The sequence below is a fragment of the Caenorhabditis elegans genome, chromosome IV (assembly GCF_000002985.6).
Source record: "Caenorhabditis elegans chromosome IV".
NCBI classification, from domain to species: domain Eukaryota; kingdom Metazoa; phylum Nematoda; class Chromadorea; order Rhabditida; family Rhabditidae; genus Caenorhabditis; species Caenorhabditis elegans.
In genome coordinates, this window is record NC_003282.8 from 3077043 (window position 1) to 3094037 (window position 16995).

The 16995-nt window shown below is 37.8% G+C and overlaps 1 protein-coding gene and 7 non-coding genes across 9 annotated transcripts; 3 read left to right on the top strand and 5 right to left on the bottom strand.

Moving 5' to 3' along the window:
* Positions 1-423: 423 nt before the first annotated feature.
* Positions 424-9883, bottom strand: Y67D8C.9 (Aminopeptidase). Of its 2 annotated transcripts, NM_001129354.3 has the most exons (14): positions 9712-9883; positions 9520-9665; positions 9081-9251; positions 7909-8076; positions 6763-7600; positions 6004-6085; positions 5440-5907; positions 4689-4796; positions 4523-4634; positions 3017-3685; positions 2463-2573; positions 1923-2078; positions 1709-1879; positions 424-757 (listed from the first exon to the last, which is right to left on the bottom strand). In NM_001129354.3, exons 1-14 carry the CDS (start codon positions 9806-9808, stop codon positions 620-622), a joined length of 3435 nt encoding a protein of 1144 aa, NP_001122826.1. In that variant the 5' UTR covers positions 9809-9883; the 3' UTR covers positions 424-619. The 2 variants fall into 2 exon arrangements, with proteins under 2 accessions (NP_001122826.1, NP_001122825.1); NM_001129353.4 differs by lacking the exon at positions 9081-9251 and having other exon boundaries at positions 431-757; positions 9712-9881.
* Y67D8C.19 lies at positions 6108-6257 on the top strand. The gene has a single exon (NR_053016.1). It is a non-coding gene; the product is annotated as an Unclassified non-coding RNA Y67D8C.19 (non-coding RNA).
* On the top strand, positions 8134-8329 carry Y67D8C.18. Its single transcript, NR_053017.1, has one exon. It is a non-coding gene; the product is annotated as an Unclassified non-coding RNA Y67D8C.18 (non-coding RNA).
* On the bottom strand, positions 8246-8360 carry Y67D8C.21. The gene has a single exon (NR_053018.1). It is a non-coding gene; the product is annotated as an Unclassified non-coding RNA Y67D8C.21 (non-coding RNA).
* On the bottom strand, positions 8509-8730 carry Y67D8C.20. The gene has a single exon (NR_053019.1). It is a non-coding gene; the product is annotated as an Unclassified non-coding RNA Y67D8C.20 (non-coding RNA).
* Positions 8549-8918, top strand: Y67D8C.13. Its single transcript, NR_053020.1, has one exon. It is a non-coding gene; the product is annotated as an Unclassified non-coding RNA Y67D8C.13 (non-coding RNA).
* Y67D8C.14 lies at positions 8806-9027 on the bottom strand. The gene has a single exon (NR_053021.1). It is a non-coding gene; the product is annotated as an Unclassified non-coding RNA Y67D8C.14 (non-coding RNA).
* A 259-nt stretch (positions 9884-10142) lies between the features above and the next one.
* On the bottom strand, positions 10143-10292 carry Y67D8C.17. Its single transcript, NR_053022.1, has one exon. It is a non-coding gene; the product is annotated as an Unclassified non-coding RNA Y67D8C.17 (non-coding RNA).
* Between the last annotated feature and the right edge of the window lie 6703 nt (positions 10293-16995).

Sequence of the window (16995 nt, forward strand, 5' to 3'; positions counted from 1 at the left end):
TGCCTGACTAAATATTTCCAAATGAAATTATAAAATAAAATAAAAAACTTCGAAACTCATGGAAGTTCGAAAATTCTTTATTTTCTGACATTTCTGAAAAATCCATAAAAATATTCCAAACATTTTGGAAATTTCTAGAATACCGAAAATTCTTTAACAATTCAATCCGAAAATTGAAAAATCTAAAGTTCCGAATTTCCTAAAAACTTCTGAAATATATCAAAGTTATGAAAACAAAACTCCACATTTCAAAAAAAATCTAAAAGTTCAAATACAAATTCTCAAAAATTCCGAAAAGATTTTGTATTAAAAAAAATCGTTTCGAAATATTCAGAAATTCAAAAATCACCGTTCTTAAAAATACAAACTCTGCTGTTTTTCAGGCAGGTAGGCGTAGGCATAGCCACGCCTGAAAACGAATAATTCAAGAAAAAATATTTATTGCACAACGAGAAGATGATGAGATATCAATATAATGGAGAGGAGTATAATCAGAGGTTTTAGTTTCAGAAAGACATGGAAATGTGACAGACCCGATTCAAAAACAATACCCGCATTTTTTTTGCACAAAAAGTGAAAAATTAGCCAAACTGAGTGAAGTTTTCCGAGAGAAAAAAACTCAGAAATTGGAGAGATCAGCGGCGAAAAACTGATGTAGAACACCTTGTGACACACTGGAAACCCATAAAAGGTACCGTTCGAGATATTCGAAATGTAATGAGAGAAGTGGTCCCCAGTTGGTGAGTAGACCACGTATCTGAAATTATGATTTTGGTTTTGTTAGCTTACAAGAATTTCAGCGGCAAAAAGCTCATTATTTTAGAATTTTTAAAGAGCCTGTGGTTTTGCTTTGCTCCGAGAGCAGTTGTTTGAAGAAAATTTTGGTAATTTTAATAGCCTATAGGACCTTCTGGAAGCTTTTTTGGGGAAAACTCACAAATCAAAATTTTTCAGTCAAAACTTTTCAGATTTTTTTTATAGGGTTTCCTGGCATGTTTTGTAGAATTTCAACATTTTTTTTAAATTCTAAAAGGGTTATTCAAGTAGTGTTTGAAAATTAAAAGTGTATTTAAATACATTTGTGACGTCAATTTTCGATATCTTTATAATTTTCCGACACTACATTGAATAACCTCTTAAAAAATAAATAATTATTCTGGAAGATTTTTTGATTTTTTGAAAAGAAAATTGAAAAAGTTAAAACAATTTTCAACAAAAAAATATTCCAAAAATCTTCCAGGAAGTTTGCCTAGCGCTAGCGTTTTTGCATTATTTTGACAATTTAAGTAGTGCTGGACGTTAGGAAAACATTCTGGAACCTTTTTTTTAATTCTTTAAATTGACCAGAACATTTACCCATTCTTATGCACCTTATGAAATTATCAAAAGTCTATTAAATTCAATTTTGAATCAGCTCGGGGGGGGGGGGGGCCTATAAATTATTGGAAACATGTATCGAAAATTTTCGAAAATTTTTAAGTTCAGCTAGAGAAAATTCGTAATTTTTTTCACCAAAAAAAATTTTCAATACTTAATTTTTTTCAAAAAACAAACTTCAAAAAAGTCTAAAAATATTTTTAATAACAATTTAAAAAATCCGCAAAACTTTATTTATTCCCACGGGTTGCTCCTAATTTTATCAAAATCGGTGGAAAAAACAGAACTTTTTTTTAGGGGGTACAAGCTCTGATGAGTAAATTTAAGGTACCTGCTGAAGTTCATCAATAGTCTTGACAGAATGCAACAAAATCCGAGAAGCTGGAAGTATATCGGTAGAATTCGTTGAAAATAGTGCCGTTTTCTCAAATGTGCTCATTTTCGCAATCTCCGCCCAGAGATACTTGCGGAATGTTGGATTGTAGTGAAGTGAGAAGTCGGACTGCAAGAAATTAAAATTTTCAGAGCACTGATATCCAAAGTACCTGAAGAGCTGACGCGTAAACCACTGCATTCTTAGTGCTTACAATTGCTCGAGCAGTTCTTCGCAAAAGCTTCTGGTCGTGTGAACACGCCGCGAGTTGCACTGTCAGAGCCCATTTGGCTCCGGAGGACTGGAGACGGCTATCGAGGAGGTCTTGCTGTAATTTTATCGTTGGAAGTAACTTAGGCCTTAGGATAGGGGAAATAGACAACACACTTTGCTCGCCGAAGTGTATAAACATAAGATTCAAGTCTAAAGCTCGAGGAATAAGAGCTTCAGCCTCAATAGTTAGGGCCTGAGCCTACTCATGAATGTTCAATCTAAGCATCAAAGTGTGGAGAAGTCTGTGTTCCAAAACCTATGGGGACAAAGCCAAGAGCTTCCTAGACCACCCACTCAGAAAAGCCTTAACAGAGAACCCAGAGCTTCAGAGCCCATTTAAAAGTGCGAAAAGTTGAAGCCAAACGATCTGACCTATTAAACCTGCTATGGTTAAAAATAGAACCAAATGTGTGTTGTAAACCTATTTTTATTCACATACCACAGTTTTCACTTCATCCGGTGTATTTGTGAATAACTGATGACACACTGCGGTCACTTGCTTGTGCACATCTTCCGTCCATTCATCAGGTGATCGGGACCATCTTTGAGTCTGAAATTTTAAATTTCAGAATTTCGCAAAAAAATTCACAAAACGACAAAGCTAAGGCCTAAGCCTAAGCCTAATATCTCGGCTCCTGTAAATCGAAATCGGCTGAAAATTCACAAGAAAACTTATTTCACTGCCGTCCTCCTGTCATTAAATTTTCGTGAGCTTAGACCGAAAACTGACAAAACGCCAAACTTTAAGATTTTAAAAAATAGTTGAGGGGCATTTTGAAAAACCTTAAGCTCCATAACTCGGCGAGTTTTGATGGAATCAATTTGAAACTTCAGACTTAAGCTTCTTGGTGGCCTATACAACTCTCTGTTAAATTTCGCTTTGATCGACCAACGGGAACCCTTTGAAAAATGAAAAAAAACGCTATAAACCCAAGCCTAAATGCTAACGCTCGCCACTGACGCCAAGCCCAGGCCAGAAAATTTCAAACTTACATAATAATCATTTTTACAAGACGAGAGTCCAGCTGCACATCTCATTTGATACAACTTTGCTAATCTTTCCGGTCGAACTAGCCATAGTGAAGCTGTTTCAGCATCCACCTGACTTTCATTCAACAAATGGTCCATCTGAGAGATAACAGGCTCAAAATAGACAAGAATTGCCTTATTCAATTGAGTTGCCTTGTAGACATCAATAAATTTGTAAACTGCATCAATTCCAAAAAGCATCACTTCCATTTTAGTCTCATGTGCCAGATATCCAAGAAGATAGAGATAAAGATGAGGATTCACTGAATTTGAAAGAAAATATTCAGCGTCTAGGATCAATTGCATTCGTGATTTCTCATTGATCTCCAGATGATTTTGATGTAATGTTCTAGCTAAAAGTTTCCAGTTCAACAAATCATAGTTTACTCGATACGGATATTTCCATTCTGGATTCACAAGAACCGCCTGATTCGGAGAGATCTCTGCGTCTCCGAAGGAAACTGTTCGGTTTTTGAGCCAAAACTCTCGGATCACTTGTCCTTCGGAAGTCTTTAGTGATCCGAACATGTAGGTTATTGGGATAGTCCAAAGATCTTGGGATGCACCGACTCGGCGAGGTTTTCGAAGCTCGTCTCGACGACTTATTGGGCTTATTGATGGGGGTGTAGAGGTCTGAATATTTTTTTAAAAATTAATTGATACTTCCAGAAAAAATTTTCATGAAATTAGAGACAACAATTAAAATCTTAAATTAAAAAAAGTTGGACGAAATTCAAATTTCTAACATTTCAGAAATAAATGGCGGAAAATTTAAATTTAAAATTTTCGAAAGTTCGGTGGGAAACTCAATTTAAAATTTTCAACAAAAATTGAAGGAAAGCTAGATTTACGAATTTTCAAAAAATTTAGTTGGAAATTAGGAAAAAAGGTTTTTAAAAAATAATTTTGGTGGGAAATTCAAGTTTTAAATGAAAAAACATGAACGGGAAACTCAAATTTTGAATGTTTTCAGAACATTTTAGAAATTCAAAATTTGAATTTTTCCAACAAAAAAATTTGAGGAAATTTAAATTAAAGTTTAAAAATGCTGCGGGGTAATTCAAAATTGAAAATTTTCAAATAATTTTGGCAAGATATTGAAATTTCAAATTTAATAAAGATTCAAAAATGTTGGCAGAAAATTCCAAATTATAAATTTTTAGACTAGACGGAAATTCAAATTTTTTAAATAAAAACATAGAAAATTTTGGCAGAAATTTGAAGTATTATATTTTTGCGATTTTTCGTCTGAAAATCCAAAATTAATTTTTTCGGTACAAAATTCCTATTTTATTTTCATAAAAATCCAGCAAATAAAACTAATTTTTCAAATCTTCAGATTAATACATTTTTTTTTGAAATTCGAAATTTAAAAATCGATTTTTTGTAACATTTCGTTGTGTTGAATATAAGTTTTACCTATTCAAATAAAATTTGGTATTCTAAAAATCTGATAAAAATGTCTCTTACCTTCCTCCTAATCGGCCGATGCTTCCGTCTCCTATCCTTCTTCTTCTCAATATACCCATCAAAAAGTGCATCATCAAAAAGAGTCGAACCATCTTCAGCACTTCTACTTCCTCTGAAAGTTTTTTTTTTTTTTGTAATTTTAGAGCTCTGAAAAAAAGGTACATACCTATATCTAACCGATGCTGATGCTTTTCGATCCTTCAAAAAACTTCGATATTCGTGATGAACGGTTTTTCGTTGACTTATGGTCATCATTTCATTGTCGTAGTTTCTTCTGAAATTTTTTTTAAGGGGAATTTTATTTTGAAAAAATTTTAAAAAAATTCGAAATTTTTTTTTGAAATTGAAAACGTAAAATTTGAACTTTTAGAAGTGTTCCAAAAATTTCCAAAATATTTTTTTTGTTTTTTGTTCGACTTTTTCAAAATTTCCCCTAGATTTTGCAAATCAAACTTTTTTCTCAAAAAAGAGCGCTATTTAAAGAATTTTCGGATATTTTCCGGCTTTTCAAAAAATTCACTAACTCGTTCAAAAAAATTTTTAAACGTTTTTTTGTATTTTTTAAAATATTGTTTCCCCGATCAAGCTTTTGACAACTTTTAAACTAATTTTGATGCTCTGGGCAAATAATAAAATTATATTACCGGTACAGAGAATGATGACAACGAGGAAAATTTCGTAAATCGACACAAATCGTCTCTTCCGCGCGCCCCGCCCCATTGGGTCCCGGATGTCTGTCACTCTCTAACTATCTACACTCTCTGTGCCGGTAATACTAACATAAGATATATGTATTTTTACAAAAAAAAATCATAATTTTCCGATTTTCCAATTTATAAAAATAAAAAACATTTACGATCCATCTCATTAACATAAACTAAACTTTATTTGAAAATGTATGAGCCAAAAAAACTCACATCAATGTGATCTCTGGAATTCCTTCATTCACAAACCATCCCTCCAACACATGGCTCAATTTTTCCTGCTCTGCACCATGATCCGCATAAGCTGGAAGACTTGCAAAAAGGTCGTCCCGTGAAACTGATCGATACGCATTCTTCCGTAAGTACCTACGAACTGCCGCCTTGAAATCAAAATCACTGACTAGATCTCGAAGCATTCGAATTAGAACACATCCTTTCGTATAGAGATTAGTCGGATGGAATGATGATTCAACTTGAGACTCTGTGGCGAGCTCTCTGACAAGTGACAGGCGATGGTCTTCTTCACTTTGAGCCAGAATAAGGGAAGCCAGACTGTCGTAGTACTCGAATTGAGCAGTCACTGGGCGTTCTGTGCTCATCATTTCATAGACATAGAACGTCGCGAATCCTTCGTTCAGGAACAGCTCTGACCAGTCACGCATTGTCACAAGATTTCCGAACCTGGAAGTTAGTTGTTTGGAATGTTTTTCTGAATATCTGGTTCGACTTCCAGGAAAAAATTTTCAGAAAAATTTGGAATCAAACCATGAAACCTACCATTGATGAGCAGCCTCGTGAGCTATCAGCTTTCCGATACGGAACTCGTTGTACATTCTATCCACTGTTTCATTCACGTGATCTGAAAACCGAAAACTTAGTTTTGAGTCTGCCTTCGTCTGCCTGCCTGCCTCAAAGGACAGGCTGGTTACCCTTCGAAGCAGGCAGGCAGATCTATATCTAACCTACGCGCCTAACCTACGCGCCTATGCTTGCCTACCTACATCCAATGCAACCATCCAATGCGATTTATTCGTCTTCAAGGTAACCTACGCCTACCTCTAAAACTAATTAGACTTGAGATGCTTTAATGGCTACCTAGCCTTGCCTACCAACGTTCAATGCAACTTATGCCCGCCTGCCTAACTGGCTGTCTACGTTTCCCTCGTTACCTTCGCGGTAACCTACTCGCCGGCCTGCCTACCTGTAAGGTGACCTTCATCTGCTTGTTTTGCTTTACTATCACAACGATTTGTCAGTCTCTCAATAGACCTACCCGTGCCTACGCGCCTTGGAGGCAGCCTCGACTCTACCGCTACCTGAACTATCTGCCATTCTTTAAAAAAGTTACCTATGCCTGCCTACTTGCCTTCAAAGTGACCTACGCCTGCTTTTCTAGCTTTTCGAAACCCTAATCCTGCCTACCTTTTTATAGCTACCTACGCCGATATCGTGTCAAACATCCATCGCTGGAGTTCACGTATAAGTCAAAAATAGGCGGTAGGCAGGCAGGCAGGTAAAAATTGAAATTATTCTTACCAGTAATCGGCGGGGTATATGCAATTGATGCAAATTCAAACACCACAAGACCCCAATTCTCCATTCCTCCAACGTGGAAATTGCGAGCAGCAATCAGATCGACTTTTGGTAAAGGGTACGGAATCTCCAGTGCGTCTTCCAACCTATCAAATATCACTGGAGCATATTCCAGCGTGAACTTCATAGACATCACATCTTCCGGATAAGTCCACACTGTCACCGGGATCCCCCGTTCGGTTCTTGACTCGAGCTTCACAAATTCTCCAATAGCAAATGCCAATAGATATGTAGACATTGGAGGAGTTGTTTGGAATACGGTAGTTTTAAATTGATCCTCCCATGACTTGTGGTCATGGGACTCCACAGGAGGCATATTCGATAATACCGTATACTTTTTGTTATGTCTCACAGAAATATTGAATGTGGCTTTTACACCAGGCTCATCCCAACATGGAAAGAATGCTCGGGCCAGTGTTGGCTCGAATTTTGTAGTGAAACTTGTAGCCTTCAATGAGGAATTGGTCTGATTGTCAAGAGAACATCTGACTCCATCGACGTCTTCATCGCAAATCGTCATGTTATAGGTCATCTCGAGAATATACTTTCCTTTTTGAAGAGGGTCTCGCAACGATATTCTCCCCAATTTTTTGGATTCTTCACGCTTAAACGTTTTGGCGTAGAATTTCTTCCCATCTTTCCGTAGCCGCATTCGTTCCATTTTGATGTTGGGCCCCAAGTGGAATTGAATTTCATCTTCGGTGGAGTTACCATAACTTTCCAGGTGGATTGATATATTGGCACGAATGAATAGATGGGTGTCGAATTGGGAAAAGTCGAGCTGAAAATTTGGTAGGTTTTTTGAAACCTGGAGATTTGAACTTTTAGCATTTCTGGTCAAATTATTGGAAAAAAATTAAAGTTAGACTTTTCAAGCAAAGTTATCAAAAAATGTTAAATTGAATTCCCGCCAAAATTAATGATAAATTTTAACTTAATTAATTTCTTTGAAACATTGAAATTTTTAATTTCCGCCAAAACAGTAAAAACTATGCCTAGCTGCGCAGCTGCATGCGTGCCTACAAATAACCTATTCCTGTGAAATGTACGCGTAAAGGCCGTTTCTGGCACCCATATTTATATGCCTACCTGAAGATCATAGTGGTACGGTAGAATGTACAGAGGTAGTGGAACCAGCAAAGCGTCTGTCGACAACTTGTTGGCTCTGACTGCATGAAGTTGCTCCGCGATGCCAAATCCTCCATCTGCAGGCGGTGGGAATACATCGGATATCGTGAAGTTTCGCTTCTTTTCCAGCTGCAATTTTTTCATGTTTTAAGAAAATTTGGGTTTGTCTATCTGCCTGCCTGCCTGCCTACCTGCCTACGCACTTGCCCAGAAGCCTAAGCGGTTGCCATCCTGCCTAACTTTGAAGGTAGGCACGAGGCAGGTAGGTAGGTCCCTCTCAAATGTTTAACCCGATTCCCACACTGGCCCCCCTCATCAACAAAGTCAATGGTATTAGCATAATCGTATTACTGTGTCCTTGGAGGTTAGCCATTTTTGGCTGGCAGGCAAGGAGGTAGAGTAATTTGCATGCGAAATGGGTGAAATGAGTGAAATCGGATCGGGGTGGTGATTGACAGTAGTCATTATGACAAGCCAAGGCAGCCTATTTACATAATTTGTCAAGTGGTCGCGCGTGATTTTGGAAAGTTTTTGTTTCGCGGAAATGAAAAGTTTATGGGAGTTTTTATGGTAATTGGAAAGTTTGACTGAGAAATTTGAAGAATCTTTGGTGAGCCTTTTACGTAGGTACGAAGATGCCTATCTGTGTGCCTACCAGGCATGTGTAAGTCGCCTTAAAGGTGAGGTTGATCTGCCGTGTAGGCATTAGCCAGGCGAGGTTAAAAAATAAAAAATTTGAGCCTGCCGCCTGCATAGGTAACTGCCGCCTAAAATTCTGCCTATTTACCGATGTGCCTACTATTTGTCTGGCTAAATGTCTACGTAGTACTCCGTCTTGCATTCCTTCGTGATTGACTACATACCTACTTGCTGCCTACAAGCTTGTTTACCTGCCTGCAAGGCGCTTATGTTCTGCATAATTCCCTGTTAGACTAATGTTTGGAAGTTCAGGCAATCGGCTCGCAGGCACGTTACTTTTCATACGCCTGCCTACGTGCCTGGCCTACCTACCGAATATTTTAGTGTTAAAAAGCAAGCGAGTCCCCCTCGAAAGTCATGCGATTCTTCCATCATTTCCCTCCCCAAAATCGTTCGTGAGAAAAACGGCAACGAAAAAAGTTATGAGCACACACCGGGATTAGTCTCTCCACAACTCGTGGCGGCGTCTTTTTCTTCGATTGTCCTAAAGCAGCAGAAGATGTTGTTAGAAGATGTGTGTGATGATGGCTCAATGATTCTGGAGTGGCGGTGCTTGTGGTGTAGATGCCTTCGAGAAGGTAGGCCTCCGCCAGTGTGATGTTCAACTGAAAACCGATGTTAGTTTGTGAAAGAGGAGGTTAGTAGGTTAAGATTTGTTTAGGGTAGGCAACCACGTACCTGCCTAGAATGAAAGTAGGCGTAGGCCACCTACTCATGCTGCCTATTGGTTTTTCAAAAGGGCATGATTAGTAGGAAGGTCAAATGATTTTCTTTTTTCTTCAAAACAAGCAGGCTTGCCTATAGAGATGGTTAGTAGAACAATCGGTTTTTTCTAATAAGGCAGGCATGCCTGCCTACAAAGCTTACACCTACCATAGTTCTATTGCTCAATTTTTGATTTTCTTCTGATATCCAATGTCCGATTATCAAAGCAGCTAGAATTGCTAGAAGAAATATTGCATGGAGAAGAATTACGGCTATACATTTCCGAGCAAAATCCGACTTTCGACGTCGCGATTCTGAAATAATAAAATTTATTATTCTCCCATTGAATGAAAGCCATACCCTGCCGAAAATGTACAGTAGCCGCTGCACCGGAGCCATTTCGAATGCACGGCTCACCTTCACAAATTGGAGCCATCGATTTGAAAGTGGCACTCATCGAGGAAGTCGACGAGTCATTGCTTTTGAGCAGTGGGTCCAGTATGAATACAGATTTGAAACCTATTTTTGCGCTGGAAAATTCAAAAAATTTAAATTTAAAAAAAAACTGTAAAAGGTTAACGTTAACGACAGAAAGAGCAGGGGTGGGCGGCAAAATTTTTCGGGCAAATCGGCAAATCGGCAATTTTCCAGAAATGAAAATTTCAGGCAAGCCGCCAATTGGCCGGAATTCAAAATTTCTATTTCCAATAATTTTTTTGAGTGAAAAAATTTCAGATTTTTTCGAAATTTTTTTTGCAAAAAAAAATGTTCACGAAAATAACCAAAACGTAGTTGGAGAGCAAACTAGAGTAATTTTCTATGAATGCAAACAATTTCAAAATGTAAGACATTAAGAATATCTAATATTGGGGCGGAGTCTAGAAGACATAAGAAAAGTTTCAATTTCAATATCGCAGCCAACCCACTTTTCTCAAAATCTCAAAAACCTATCAAAAATTTTGATGGGAAACTGAAGAGCGGGGGAGAGATGACCACCAGATGTATGATTGCATAGAAACACTAAAATGTACGATTTTATAGTTTTTAAACTTCCTGCCTGTGTAGGCACAGGATAGGCAGGTAGGTAGGCCTGTTTGAGCTTTCCTGAAAGGGTTTTCAAATCTCATTCGTTGAGGCTAGAAAATCCAGGGCCTACCTAAAAAAAATTTAGGTAGGCACGAGGTAGGCAAAGGCTCAGTAGTCAGGCAGGCGCTCACTTTTTTTGTGCCTACGTGGAAATTTTATATGTTAGAATTTTTTTTAGTTGCCGTTGGTTTTCAAAGGCAGGTAGGTTTTTTTTTGTACTTGGTAGGGTCTCCAAATTTCAACAAATAATTGAAAAAATTTTCAAAGTAGGCGTAGGTCACCTAGGCACCAGGCATTTTTTTAGGCACGAAGTTGTCGTAGGCTTTTTCAAAGACAGACAGACCGCTTTTAATGTACTTATTTAGAAGGAGGATTCCTAAGGAAAAAATATTTCAGTTAACTTTCGGCACTAGGTAGGCAGAATTTTGTGTGCCTGCCTACCTGCCTTCCCAGAAAAAAAAACTATATTTTTCTCAATAATAACCTTTGAAAAGTGACAATTAGTGCAAATAACCGAGCAGACAAATAAATAGCAGCCAGAAAAAAAATAGAGAGGACAAACATCGACAAATCCGCCGAAAAAGAGAAAATCCGTTGCAAAAACACTGTATCGAATTTCCAAATACACACACACACATATAAATATTCACTAAATAGAAAAGAAACATAGAATAAAAAAGACAAAGAATCTGGAAAATTGAGAGAGAGAGAGAAATGAGCTTTTGAAGAAAAGGAGAAGAAGTGTAGAGATATACATCTTACTGAATGAATGAAAATGTTTGTTTCTATTGTTTTCTTGTGAAAAGAGGCTAAAAGTGACTTGAAAATGACTAATAATTATTGCAAAGAAGTGGGAAAGGGGCCTTGTGTTATTAAAGTTTTTTGAAAATTTTAAAGTTCTGGATTTTAACTGCCTTTTCAAAAAAGGTTCTAAAATTTAAAAAAAAATAAATCGGTGCTTCGGCTTCGGCTGAGACTTAGGCTGCGGCTTATACATAGGCTTAGGCTTAGGCTTAGGCTTCGGCTGAGACTTAGGCTTCGGCTTATACTTAGGCTTAGGCTTAGGCTTAAAATAATGCCCCCCTCCCATTGTAATTGTTTTAAATTGAAAAATCTAAAAAGTTTTCAAAAAATATGAAAAACCTTTCAAAAATTTTTATAAAAAATTTAATTTTTGATCGGAAAAAACTTTAAAAAATTTTTTTTAACTAGGGAAAATTTTCAAAAAATCTTTATTTTTTCAAAAAAAAATAGGAAACCAAATTTTTTATTTTACGATTTTTCTCTCATTGAAAATCTCTCACTTCCAAAAAAAGTATTTAAAAAGATTAAAGAAACTCGAAAAAGTTTTTCAATTGAAATTTGAGCAAAATTTAAAAATTGCAATAAATATCCATAATTTTTTTCACAAAATTTCCGAAAAAAAAAACCCTATTTTTCAACTTTTTCCAAAACAAAAAAAACACCGCTTAAAACCTCGAAACCTAATCTATGAAACAAATCAGTGTTATAATCCAAATAGATTTACACTATGAACAAATGCAACAAGCAAAAGTGTGTCTACTACTCTATATTTTCAATGGGGTGGTGGTTTACAATGTAACTGTCCTGTCCCAGTTGAACATACAGTCACTCACGGCAGCTATAAAACGGTCGTAAAACTGACAATGACGCGCACAAGAGTCCTGTTGTTTTGAGATTTTCAAATTATCCAAACAATTACAGTAGCCAGGTGTACTATAGTGCTCCCTAAGTTGACCTACGGAAATTGCGGGAAATTTTGCAGTGGAACATTGTGACGTAGATAGGCATGTAGGTAGGTAGGCAGGTAGGCAGACAGGTAGGTAGGTAGGTAGGTAAGTAAATAAGTAGGTACATGGCAGGCACAAGACCTAACAAGTGCGCAAGTAAGTATACATAAACGCTTGTTTCGCGCCTACCACCACACTACAAAAACCATGCATCTGTACTTCACGCCAAATTGGCAGAACATGGGCGATAGGCAGGTACAAAGGTCGGCACATCAGCACCGAGAAATGCCTAGATGCATGCCTAATTATCAAGCACAACGGCCTACGACTGCTTCATCATGCCACCACACACACACTGGATATTTCTGTAAATTGGTTAGAAATAGGTGGTAGGCAGGTACAAAGGTTGGTAGGTGGGCACATCGGCAGAGTTAGGCATGCCTCGATAAATATATGCAGAATTGCCAGGTACAAGGCTAGGTAGATATAAACATACGCCTGCGTTGTGCCTATAACTGAACATTGTGACACCATATTTCACGGAAAATTCCAGAAAATAAGTTGTAGGCAGGTATCTGAACATATGCCTGCCTATCCTATAAGAAAGCACATATTTAAAAAATAAGAATTGGTGGAAAAAGTTCACCATTTTGATGATTTAGATTTCGATAAAAATTATCGCCAAATGTGCAAAAACGTTCAAAAATAGAACAGAAAACCTATAAAAACCCCCAATTTCCTCAAAAATTCATGACAATACCCAAAAAGTCGAGAAGTCGAGAACATGAAAAAAAAACCAGTGAATGAGTATTGCGGAGCAGTGTTTCGAGAGAAGTCCCTGAGCACATAAAACATGTAAAACACATGTTCTTGATGTGCCTGCCTGCCCGGGGCTGCAAAAACACACTGTTGAGATACATAGGCCGGAAAAAACGTCTGTGTGAAAACCCGAAGGGCAACAGATGGTCTACATGAATGTGTGTACCTAGAGAAGTGTTTTTTTTTCTTGAGGGAAAGTAGTTGTACTAGGTACAGAGGGCATTTATTTATATAATTGGTATGAAAAATTATGATTCATTAGTTTGAAACTGGGTCTCCATAGGTAAGTGTTTCTAGGCGTACCTTTCTGCTTGCCTACGTGCCTAGGAGCCCGCCTAGATGCCTATTTGCCTTACGTTTTCTTATCTACTTGTCTGCCCAGATATGTACGTCCTAGATGACTCCTAAGAAAAGGTAGACAAGGCCGACCTGTATGTCTGCCTACCTGTCTTCTACCTACCTCCGTGTTTCACCATGCCTGCCTGCCTACGTGCTTGCCTATCTATATGCCTACCTACGTCCCTGCCTGTGTACCTTCGTACACTCCCACCTGCTCACACTATTGCCTCATATGCCTATTTGCCTGCGTATTTCATACCGGCTTACTACTACGTGTCCCTGTCTACCCACCTACATACCTGGTTTCCTACCTACGTGCCTGCCTATAGGAGTTTTTCATGCCCGCATACGTACCTATGATGTTTCATATCAAAATGTCTACGTATACTATTTAAAGTATGCAAACCAGTAGGCAGGCGTCATGTGCCTAAAAAATAGCAAAAGTTGAAAAAAGTAGTCGAAAAAGTTCTACGTTTTGCAGTTTTATTTTTTTATTTTGTTAGGATACACAACTTCTGGTAAAGATGCCTACCTACGTGCCTGCCTTATGAATGTCTGTCTCATGAATTTCTGTATATGTGCCTGCCTTGTACCCCCACCTGCCTACATACACGCGCTCTATGCCTACTTGTATGCCTGTGTACCAGCTCAAGCCTACCTGCCTCAAGTCTTTAACGGAAAAAAATAGATGCTCACAAAATGGGTACAAGGTAGGCATGGCTTGTACCTACCGTCTAATTGAAACAACTTACTCAAAACTACTAGAGCATGAAAATTCGATCAACTAGCACACAATAAAACTGACAAACTAAAACCAAAGTTTTCATGGTAAATGCGGGGGGGATTACGGTGAGAATGTGAATGCAAAGTATAGTTGTAATCTAGGCTATTCAGACACGTCTCCGGACCCATCAAAAACGATTATGAAGGCACAGGCCCCGTGTATGTGACAGCGGGAGAAACTAGTTGAAAGAAGCCAAACGGGGGATTAGAAGAAAAAGGGAAGAGAGCGAGAGAGGACGTTTTTGTGCTGCTCCGAATGGGAAAAAGAATGAGCAGTTTGCCGAAGGCGGTAAGCACTTCTGGACGAACTAACTTAAGGAAGCGGGGGACGGGATGATAAAATGGATTAATAACGGGGAAGATATTTGCGAATAGACAGGGAAAAGAAGGTTAGGAGAGTGGAGAAGGAGGTTCTAAAAATTTGGGATTTTCTAGAAAATGTTTTCGATATTTTTTTAACACTTTCTTGAATTGGTCTTTGATTGTTGGTTATAAGAAAATCTGGTAACCTGGGGGGTTTTTGTGCAGCCGACACCGAACGATGTTCGCGAGGAACCAGCCATTTTCTCTTGTTGTCAGCGTTTTTTTTTAGGAGCTTCTATCTTAGCTCCTTTTAAGGGTACAGCTTTATTTTAAGTACAGAACAGGGGTGTGCGGCAAATGGAAAAAATTGCCGAGCTCGGCAAATCGGCAATTGCTGGTTTTTCAAAATTTGCCGAGCTCGGCAAATTCGGCAAATCTCTTTTTTTAATATTTGCCGAGCACGGCAAATTCGGCAAATTTGCCGTGCTTAACAAACTCGGAAAAATTTGATATTTTTTATGTTTTTTGGAGCACCAAAACTACTGAATTCTTAACACACATCTGGTTTCTGAATAAGTTCCGTGTAGTATGTCTGTTTAAGCATCAAAATAGCTCAATTTTGTGTCATTTTACTAAATTTTTGGCTAAAAAATCAATAGTTTTAGTCAAAATTGTACTGTCAAATTTTTGACGTGTGCGGCAAATTTCGAAATTTGCCGAGCTCGGCAAATTCGGCAAATCTACTTTTTTGAAAATTGCCGAGCTCGGCAAATCGGCAATTGCTGGTTTTTTTTAATTTGCCGAATTCGGCAAATCGGCAAATTTGCCGAGCTCGGCAAGTCGGCAATTTTCGGCAAATCGGCAAATTTGCCGCACACCCCTGGTACAGAATTATAGAGAAAATATAAGGAGCATTTTGTCAGTTGAAAATTTTTTTGATAAAATCAAAAAAAAGCGTGATATGAGCTGCCAAAGCTGCCCATGCACTTGCCCATGGGCTAGGTGCGAATCAAAGTTAGGCAGGCACGTACGCAGGTACACCTCAGGTGTGTAGGCACAGGCGCCAGTGACTGAATTTGTATCGAAAGTTTCTAGATTTTGCGAAATGGATCATCATGGAATATATATTCCAAAGTTGAAAAAAAATCTGAAAAACGCTAGATTTTAAGAGAAAAACATGTAAACTTTAGTACAAAATCAAACAATTTCAGATTTAAAAAAATTCTACAAAAAAACAGGCTATAAATGGGCGGGGCTGATTGTAAAGAAAATTAAAAATATTCTGTATTAAACTTAATACTTTTTGATAGATTTTTTCCAGCAAATATTTTTTTTTCATTTTTTGGCAGACAGGCATAATGTAGGCATGCATCAAACAAATGCAGGCACAATAGGCACAAAGGCATGCCTTTAAAAGTGAGAATAGGAAATTAGGATGAATTTCCTAACCTAATATAAATCCTAAATGAATATTTCAAAGATGAAAATCACACTGAATAGAATTGAATTTTGATCGAAATTGATACCAATTGGGGGGGGGGGGGGTGACTTATCAATTTCGGCGTTTTTCGAAACCTTTTCAGTTTGAACGTATCTAAAATTTTGGACAATTTTCCATGGTTTAGGGTAACCCTAGGGTAGGTAGGGTGAGGTCGTATAATTTGATACACTCTCAAGAAACAGGGTGTGGTAGTAGAAGGGAGGAGGAATAGAGGTAATGCCGTGAATGGCAACACAAACAGCTAATGAAATATTGACCTAAATGAAAGGTGGTATGCAAATATTTGGATTATTCAGCGAAAAGGAAGTTGTGGTGGGCTTAGTTCTAGAACTACTGAGAACTACTGAAGATTAACTTGAGTTTGTTTAGGTTAGTAGTTATTCTCGATGAAGGGGGGATTAGCCTTTTTGAAAAGGTAACGAGAAAGTTTGAATATTTAGAAGATTTCAGAGTTTACTAACTGTTGTGCCTGCCTGCCTATAGGTCATCGCAATGCGTGCCTACGTGCTTACCTACCTACATAACTGCCTACATACCTTCGTACATTAACATCTGCTTAGGTCTATATATAAACGTGCCTGCCTACCTGCCTACCTACTTTAGATTTTAGGTATACTGCAAAATATAACAAAAAATGTGTGAAAGTTTGGTTACATCTTTCAAAAATTATTAAATTTGATCCTGAATTTTTGGAATTACAGTAAACTCCGTCATTTATAGGCTGTTTTTTTCTCGAATTTTGAAAAAAAATTTTAATTTTGGAATTGATTTTTGGAAAATGATTATGATAAATAATTTCCCAAAATCTAGAAATTTTGATACAAATTCAGGCACTGGCGTCTGTCTACATACTTGCCTACACACCTTAGGTTTGCCTGCCTACGTGCCTACCTGAGGCGTGCTTTTGTACATGCCCACTTAGTCTGCCTACATGGCTACATGATTTGCTGTGTGTTTACTACCTCAGGTTTGCCTGCCTTCATGTCTGCCTACGTGCCCCTACCTTCAACACGAGAAATACGCTTGTTCTAGAAAACTCCACTATTTCAGGAAATAATGAAA

Excerpts from the sequence above, each read along its gene's own strand:
- Y67D8C.9 (NM_001129354.3), bottom strand. The coding sequence starts at position 9,808 with ATGAGTGCCACTTTCAAATCGATGGCTCCAATTTGTGAAGGTGAGCCG. Across the intron at positions 6,086-6,762 it reads ATATACCCCGCCGATTACTG|ATCACGTGAATGAAACAGTG; the intron begins GTAAGAATAATT and ends TTCGGTTTTCAG. Across the intron at positions 5,908-6,003 it reads CACGAGGCTGCTCATCAATG|GTTCGGAAATCTTGTGACAA; the intron begins GTAGGTTTCATG and ends ACTAACTTCCAG.